The 8,910-nt window shown below is 50.1% G+C and overlaps 1 protein-coding gene across 1 annotated transcript in view; it reads left to right on the forward strand.

Moving 5' to 3' along the window:
- The window catches only part of ARHGAP32 (Rho GTPase activating protein 32), a 146,370-nt gene that overhangs the window by 106,804 nt on the left and 30,656 nt on the right, over nt 1–8,910 (forward strand). The window contains 1 exon segment of the mRNA XM_031062733.1: nt 2,905–3,054. Within this exon segment, the coding sequence (XP_030918593.1) occupies nt 2,905–3,054 (150 nt within the window).

Here is an 8,910-nt window from a genome sequence, read left to right on the forward strand (position 1 = left end):
AGCAGAGCTCATCCCTCTCAGACACCTACCTGCTTTCCTTCTCCTTAATAACCTGTCAGCAGGGAGATGACTGTTGGATTTTCTTGCTGTTCTCTTGTTTTCCCCACCCAGCAGAAGCCTGAGTGAATCATTCCTGTGTGGGTACAGCCCTCGGAGCTGAGCTCAGCCTCAGAGAGGCTTGCAGAGCAGGCAGTGATCCAGAGCAGCCTTGTTACAAACCAAGGAGCTGTGCTAACACTTCCACAGGCTGGGGACAAGGGAATTTCTGGCGGCTGAACCTGCCCTCGCAGAGTCCTTGGTGCTGCAGCACTTCTCTGTGGCAGGGAGTTTGTGGGAGTCTGCTTAATGGTGCAGAAAGCAGGACAATTATTTTAACCTGCACTGGGTGGCTTAAAGGCAGAACAGATTTACTATGTTTTAAAAACTCGGCTCACTTTTCTGGTCAGTGATGCCAATGCCAAGCCAAGTACATCTCTGGACCATGGAAGTGTGCCCGTTGCAGGTTTTTTTTCTGGTTTTAGTGCTGAGGTGACACCCAAAAGTCACTTGTTGACCTGCATTAGTAGTAGAATTTCTTCAGGACTAGAATTGGATGCATTTTTCTCCACTTAAAATCCATTCTCTGATGGGCTCGTTTTTCATTAAGTCAAGCAAGGTACATAGTATTCAGAGTGTGAAATGATTCAAGTGAATAAACACATATTAATGATTGCTTTATTTGGATTAGTAGGTGCTCTGTTTGCGTATTGTAAAAGCATCTGTCTCAGGTCTCTCACCTCCAGTGGTGTTACCACAGCAGCCCGAGGGTGCTAACCTTGGAAATTCCACACTAATCAGGATGAGACTGTCTCCATTTATCCTTGAGCTGGGCCGATAGGAGGTGATGAATGAGCCCTTATTTTCCTGTGATACAACCAAACCCCATCCTAACTTTGTTTGGCATGTCAGCACAATCTGTTCCTTTATTGTGTGCAATTAAAAAGCCCCATCAAACTGCAAACACTCCTTTAATTAAAACCCCCACAGCCACAGTTTGTCATGCTCAAGGCTCCTGTGGTTGTTAAATAAATTTGGTTTGATTGCTGAGCATGAAGATCTGGGGTTTGGTGGGAATTTGGGGATTTCAGGTGTTCAGGTGGTGCTGAGGATCATTTTAGTGTTACACTGCTACAGGGGCCTTTGTGCAGAAGGAGACATTTGCTTTCCTAACATCAGCACAAATTTGTTAAGGTCAGTGGAATCAGGTTTATTATATAAATATACATATATCAGGTTTATTACATATCTTAATAGAGGGACCATGTCAATGTCTGGTAAAATGGAAGGAGAAATATTCCTCTGTGTGAAGGGATTAAAGCATCCTGAAGCATTGTGTGGTATAACCAGAATCTTGGGACAAGGTTTTTCATGTTCCCTTCTTGAAGAACCCCCTGAGGGAAGCAGTGCCCATCCATCTCTGCTTTGCTGAGTCCTGGTTTCAGAGCTGCTCTCTGTAGTTCACATTTCATTAGGCAGCAGAGGTGACACTGAAGGGATGAACCTTTGTCCCCAGGGATCTTCGCTGCTGTGGAAGGTGTTACTCTGCTGATACTTGATTGCAGTATTTGTGCAGTATTCATGCAGGTGGAATACAGCGTTCTTGTCTTTCCTGCCTGGAATGAGAGGGAGGAGCAGGGGAGGGTGATAGCTGCTGCTGCAGGAGCCTTTACAACTTCCTGAGCTGCAAAGGCTTCCACAATGCACGGCCCTTTGTACCCAGCAGTTTGTTCCCTTCAGTAGAGCTCTTCTGTTGAATTAAACTGCTTTTAAATCGTGTACACAATGGCACCTTTGTTGGGGAGGCTCCGAGAGCCTCTGGAGGAACATTGACATTCCAGGGCATTGTTCTGCTTCCATTCAACCTGGGGCCGGCCTCTCCTACCAGGGCCAGGTCGTTGATGTCACCCACTGCTCTCCTTTGCCTTGCGCTGGGGTTCAGCTCCTGAGCAGGAGGTTTTAGCAGAGGGACCAGAGTTTCCCCAGCACAGCCCAGAGAGACACAGCAGGAGGTTGGAAGGCAGCTCCTGCCTGAGCCAGATCCTGCTCTCTTTGGAGGCTGCTTGTGTTCATTCTGGAGAGGATAAACTGCATCTCTTCAATCAGCTGCCTTTGTGACCTGTTCAGTGGGCTGGATGGTGGAGTCCCCATCCCTGGAGGTGTCCAAGGGACACCTGGATGTGGTGCTCAGTGCTCTGGGCAGGGTGACAGTGTGAGGATTTGGCACAGGTTGGATTTGATAGCCTTGGAGGGTTTTTCCAACCTCAGTGACTGTGAGTCTGTTTTTTTTTTTTTGTGATGGCTTGAGAAGAGAGCTCCTGAGGCTCCGGGGTAGTGCCTGTGCAGGGGCAGTGAGGGGCAGTGAGGCCCTGGTGTGCTGGTAAGGCAGGTTGGGCTCTCAGGGAGTTCTGACTGCTCAGCCTCAGAGGTTATAGCCAGCCCTTTGTTCTGCAGGGGCCTCAGACCAGAGCAAGGGCCAGTCACAAAGCTTTATTTCTGTGTGTAGATTGCACACTGGTTTGCACAGGAGATTAGCAGATTCCTCAGTTGATCCTCATTCCCTTTCCCAGAGATGAAATTGCCCCTCCCAGGTGCTGCCCACCATCAGCCCTTCAGGTGGCTCCTGCCTGAAGCTACTCTGCAGGAAATGTGTCTGTGTGAGTCCTTCCATTGCAGCTCGCTCCTGGTGACTCCGCACTAGCCAAGGCCTGGGACAAAAGCCAAGTCTCTATTTAGTGTCAAACCTTGGGAAATCTGTTCCTGTAAATAATTGATATTAATGCTACTCCAGTTCTTACATGCTCTGTAGGAGTTGTGCTCAGTGGTTGCCAGGTGTGGAATGAGCTGGTTGTTCCTTGTCTTGTGCAGTGTCGAAGAAGCACGGGAAGCTCATCACCTTCCTCCGGACATTCATGAAGTCGCGCCCAACGAAACAGAAACTGAAACAGCGGGGGATCCTCAAGGAAAGGGTGTTTGGCTGTGACCTGGGGGAGCACCTGCTCAACTCTGGCCATGATGGTAAGAAACAACCTGCTCCTGAGCTCTTCCTCTGTTGGGAACTTGTCAGGGTGACCGTGGGTGTTCAGGGTCGTGCTGGGGGACAAATGTGTGACACAAATCTGTGGTTGAATGGGAAACTGAGGCTAATGAGAAGTAAACGTTGTGCTTCGACGTGGGAAGCACCATGGTTCAGCGTGGAAGCACTGAAGGTGGCTGCAGCTCCTGCAGATGGGTTTTCAACCTCTTTGAGTCTTCAATTCTTTTTTTTTTCCCAGGAATATAACCTTTATTTGTATGTCAGTGTCAGTGATTAACAGGCATGTTAAACCCCTACATTTCTCTTCACTCAGTACCTTTGTATGATTCTAGCACAATTTGCAGTGTAAATCCTTCATCTGCCTTTTCTTTGGATTTCACAGGATTTACCGGAATTAACTGGATATTGTGTTTCCTCACAGCTGACTTTTCCTCTCCGTTCAGGGTCCCTTTTCCCTCCCCATCAACAGTTCAGGGAGGCAGAGGCACAAATGTCTCCATTCCAAGAAAAAAAATTACACACTTCTTACCACTCTTCCTGGGATGCACTTCTATTTCACAGGCTCTTTCCTGCCCTTTCCCTGTGCCACCTCCAGCTCAGGTTCCTGCAGTGCTGAGGAGCAGCCAGAGCACTGGGATGCTGCCCCAGGGCCCCAGGCTCAGCTGTTCCCATCGGGAGCCCACACCCAGGGATGTTTGGGAATGCATCCTGGAACAGCTGTGGGCTGTAGGTGGTTTGCCCAGGAGTTAAGGCCATCAGGAAAGCAGTGATGGGATCTGTTGGCTTCACAGCAGATCCCTTGTGCCAGAGTTGTCCATCTGGTGTCTCCCAGCTTTTGTGTGCAGGCAGAGGGAGAAGTGACAGGATGTGCACTAAAGGAGCTGCTCTGTTAAAGTTGTTTTCAGTGAGTCTTCAGACTTCTTGTTCGTCCAAATGCTTTTTGAAAAAGGGCTGGCAAAGGGCAGGGAGTAATTTCTTGCTGTTTTTCCAGCTGATTTGGTTGGTAACAGAGATGTGCACTCCCTCACCTCACATAAAAGTGTTTCACTACCAGCTGGTGCAGAGCATGTGCTTGTCCTTATGGAGTCAGAACTGTGGCAAGGCTCCTTGGCTCAATTGGAGCCAGCAGAGATCCTTACTGGGGCTTGCAAAGCACCAGAGATGGTTTGGAGTCAGGAACAGACACTGACCCATGTGGAGCTGCATCAGGAGTAGGTAATTCACAGCACCGGGTGGCTTTGGAGCTGGTTTTGTGTGTGTTCTGTGGGAGCACTCCTGGAGGGCAGGAGCCATGCAAGCAGAGTGAGCTCACTGATGGGCAGCAGGGAATTCCCTCTCACCCCAGCCCTCCTCCTGTCTGTTTTCCTTAGGCACAAGGCAGCAATGGCCAAAGCTTTTCCCTGCCCTCTGTGCCGATTTCTTCCCCTGGCTTCAAGGGGTGGTTTATTTAGCATTCAAAGACATATCCTGAGCTGAACTAAACTGCTTGAACTCCACTGGAGGTTCTTGTTTGACAGTCTCTGGGAACTCTGTCCTTGTCCTGATCTCTCCCCACCATCCCACACATTGGGGTGACACTGACTGGGCTATGCTAATGAGGCCCCTCAGCTCAGGAGTCACCAGCTGCTTTCACCCTCGTTTTAATAACCCTTTCCTAACACCCTGGAGTGAAGCAGATCCAATTTGATTGTTGCCAGCAGGGGTATGACTCTGTTTCCCACAGCAGGATTGTTTTCCATGTGATTCAGCTCCCTGACCTGTATTCCAAGTGATGTAATCCTTGGGATGGGGCTCGTGGAGACATTTCTGGGTCTGTGCATGCACAGCATTTTAAGATTCTCTCCTCCTGTAGCATTACTGTAGCTCAGTCGTGGAGCCTCTTGCAGTGCTGACCTGCTGAAAGGGGCCTGAGGTGAATTTAAAAAACTGCTTCTCATAATCAGAACATTAAGTGCTTTTTCCAGGAGCTCAGAGCATTTTCTGGCTGAGCGTGGTACATGCTGATGTTCTAGGTTGTGAATCACAACCTAGAACATGGGAGTTCAGAAGAACAAAAGGAACCCAATACATTCATTGGTTTGTTTAAGCTTGTGATGGTTTTGTTGGGTCAATGTCCCATCCCCAAAAATATTTATCAGGGCTGAAGGAGCAAATGCCACTGTCCCTAGTGATTGCAGTGAGTGACAAGGCATCACGTGCACCTCAAAAATGCAATATTGAAACAAACTGGAGTTATGCTAAGAATTTTCTTAGTTACCAGCTTTGTGAAGATGACGAATTTTCAAGAATTTGCTGAGAAACAACAGGAGCAACCTGAATTCTGTAGTCATGAATCTCTGAAACTGTGCTCAATTTTAGTGAGTGGGAAGCAGAATGAGACAATAAAGGGATAAGGACAAAAATTGCAATAAGTGTAACATTTTTTTAATAAACCCTGCACCGAGGCAGCTGGCTCAGATTGCTTAGTGAGGAGAACATGTTTGCTGTGTACCCAGAGGGGATTTACAAGCACAGTGGAGATGTTTCACTTACTGCAGTACCTTGTCTTTCTGTGGGCTCAGCAAGTAATCCCTCGTTCTGCATCCTCTGAGCCACTGTCAGGAGGAGGATAAATTTGGCATGGGATGCGCAGGAGGAAAGTGATGCAGGGATGTGCCCTGGTTTGCTGTTAGGGAGCAGGAGCCCTGGGATGCCATCTTGCAAAGCTCCACGTGCTGCGCTCGCCGAGTCCTGGCCTAGCAGAGCATTTTGTAGCTGTCTGAGCTGGGTGTTCCCAGGCAGCACCTGGCAGTGCATTTCAGCTGCCTGCAGCTGAGGCAGTGACTGCACTGCTGGCAGGTTTTCTGGAGTCACTGGCTGAAGACCCCATGGCTCAGAAAAGGACTAAAATCCCACTGAGGATCAGTGCTTTTTGTTACTTGCCTGAGAACGTGGCCCTGGGAAGGGCTGTGTGCTTGGCTGGATAAGCCAGGCACCAGTGCTGGGCTCAGAGGTTCCCTGAGCCAGTTCCTGGGATGGGGCTGCAGGAATGCACTGAGTGTCACTTGCTCCCTCCTCGTGCCTTTCCCAAAGCTCCTGGACATTGCCAGGAACCAGGTGCTGACCCAGGTGGGCCTTTATGGCTCTTAATGCAAACCACGTGTGCCATTGTGGCATGGAGTTTTTGGGATGGGCCTGTGCCAAGGTGAAGCCATGCTCTGTGCTGGGAGGTGCCTCCCAGGCTGGCAGGACAGAACCTGCAGCTCTGTACATCAGGATATGATCTGTCTGTGCCCAGGTTTCTCCCCAGGGAAGGGTGTCTGGGCAAGGCAGGAGTGCAGCAGCAGGCTGGTGGTGCTGCTGCCCCGGGGAGGGTGTAGCTTGTCAGAGTGTTCTGTGTGGGTCTGAGCAGGAACACTGAGCAGCTATGGGGAGGGAGGTGAGGATTTAACAAGTGTGAGGGATGAGCAGTGCACCCTGAACCCTCCTGGGTTTCTGGTGATTCATGGGGACTATGCTGCGTGCTGGGCAGTGTCCTGGGGGTTGGATTTGGTGTGTTTGCTTTTCAGTTCCAGTTTGATTTGTGCTGACACTCTGAGCTGTCCAAACAGTGCTGGAGCCCTTCCAGGGTAGGAGTTCACCTCCGTGGGGTGCAAGCAATCCTTCCCCAAAGGCCTTTGGAGGGAAGGGAAAGGAGGGAAGGAAGCATTGCTGTCCAGTCTCTTTGGTGAGGTTCTGAGTCATGGGCAGATCACAGGATTATTTTTCAAAATTATCTGTGCTCCAAGCTGCTTGGGAAAGAGGGAATTGGGAGTCACAAGGCTCCTGGGCATGGGGCTGGGTATGCCTAGATGAGTTGCTTCCAGTGAAAGTCTCAGCAGGGTGTCCTTTTCTTCTCTCTTGTCACATGTCAGCACTGAGTGATGGGCTGGGACCTGCAGGAGTAAAACCAGTTTTGATATGAGGGATTTTGGACTTCTCTGTTGGCAAAGCCTGTGGTAATGCTCCCTTCAAGTATGTTGGTTTGCACAATATTTCTGCAGTCAGCTCCATACACCCCGTGGAGCCTGCCTGAAGGGTCCTGTCTGCATCCCATCCAGTGCCTTACTCATCTCTTGGCTCCTGCTGTGCTTGGGAGCGTCGCTTGGCAGCAGACCAGGCTCAGCAGGGAGTTGCTGTTTCTCCATTGCCCTCAGAAATGCTCCCAGTAGAGTTGGTGCAGTTGCCACCTGCCTTGCTGGTTTGTTTTACAAATTCAGGGTGCATTCCCATTTGGGAGGGACCCACAGGATCATCTGGTCCAGCCCCTGCTCCTGCCCAGACCCCCCAACAATCCCACCCTGGGCATCCCTGGCAGCGCTTCCAAAGGCTCCTGGAGCTCTGGCAGCCTCGGGGCCGTGCCCATTCCCTGGGGAGCCTGGGCAGTGCCCAGCACCGTCTGGGCGAAAAACTTCTCCTAGTATCCAACCTAAACCTCCCCTGACACAGCTCAAGCCATTCTCTGTGTCCTGTCACAGTTTTATGCAGCTGTGAGATACAGCAAATCCACCCCAATTCCTGACTCCTGAAGAGACATTGTTCTTATTCCCTTTGTAGGCAGAGATTCTTTTTTTCCCCTCAAGTTTTTCTCCCTTGAAGGAAACTAAATAGAATTTAAATTTAGCCCGCCCCCAATTAGCAGGATTGTGCTGGCAGAGGTTGTTTGTGGAGTGTGGGAGCTGGTGGAGTGCTGCATTGCAGCAGCTACACTGTGCCCTGGTTCCTGCCTTGGAATGTTTGGCCAGGGAGCTCCCCACAGCTCCTGGGGGTGTGACACGGGTGGGAGTGAGGGGGGAACGTGGAGCTGGGCTGCAGGAAAGGCAGGGCTCAGGGAGCTGGGCATGTTCCTGAAGGGCTCAGATGGAGCCACAGTGCCCTTGGGGGAGCCCAGGCAGGGCTGGGGCTGCTCTAGTGGATGGCTCAGCACCCAGCAGGCAGGGTCAGCACAGGCCAGGGGGGCTCAGCACCCAGCAGGCAGGGTCAGCACAGGCCAGGGGGGCTCAGCACCCAGCAGGAAGGGTCAGCACCCAGCAGGGAAAAGCCACTTTGCCGTTCTGCGAGTGAGGGACTCCTGAGCTGCTGCACATGAGGAGTTACTTCACAATGTACTTTTTATTCAAGTACTGCTGTGTTGTACTGCTGAGCCCATGTGCTGGGGTTGCTTGTACTGCAGAGCATGGGGACACCGTTTCTTCTTCCAAGCCTGGAGTGTTCCTGTCACGTGTTGGAAATGCTCCTTTCTCTCTTAGCAATTGGACTGAAGCACAAGCAGCCCTGGGGTCCCCCAGTGAGGTGGTGTCACAGATCCACCTCCAGAGATAATCCATCATACAACCAGCTATATCCACAGATGATTTTGTAGGCTAATGGCACAAGGCTTTTGTTGTACCTCTTCATGCATTAGACATTTATACATCATCAGCTTCCATCACTGGAAAAGATGCACTCACAAATCGAATTTTTAGCTGAAAAGTTTGCTATAGTGAAAGATCTATGCATGATTTTTTAATTGTTGTACAGCCTGTGCTGTGTGGTCAGCAAGAGGCATTGACTTCTGCTGAAGATGTAAATACCTGCAAGAGGCAAAGTTCACTAACTCACCTGATCTTGCTCTATGTCCTTCCTGTTCTTCCAGCCCTTCACATTTATTCAGAACTAATTTGGACAGGTAGGTAGAATTAAATAAAAAATAAAATGGAAGAGAATAACAGGAAATAGCAGATAGGGGATCCGCATCCCTTTATGTACTGCACAGGGGCAGCTAGGGTTTGCCAGGGATGGTTTCATTCTCCTGTGCTGGTTCAGGTGCTCTTCAGAAA

Source organism: Geospiza fortis, unplaced genomic scaffold (assembly GCF_000277835.1).
Source record: "Geospiza fortis unplaced genomic scaffold, GeoFor_1.0 scaffold140, whole genome shotgun sequence".
NCBI classification, from domain to species: domain Eukaryota; kingdom Metazoa; phylum Chordata; class Aves; order Passeriformes; family Thraupidae; genus Geospiza; species Geospiza fortis.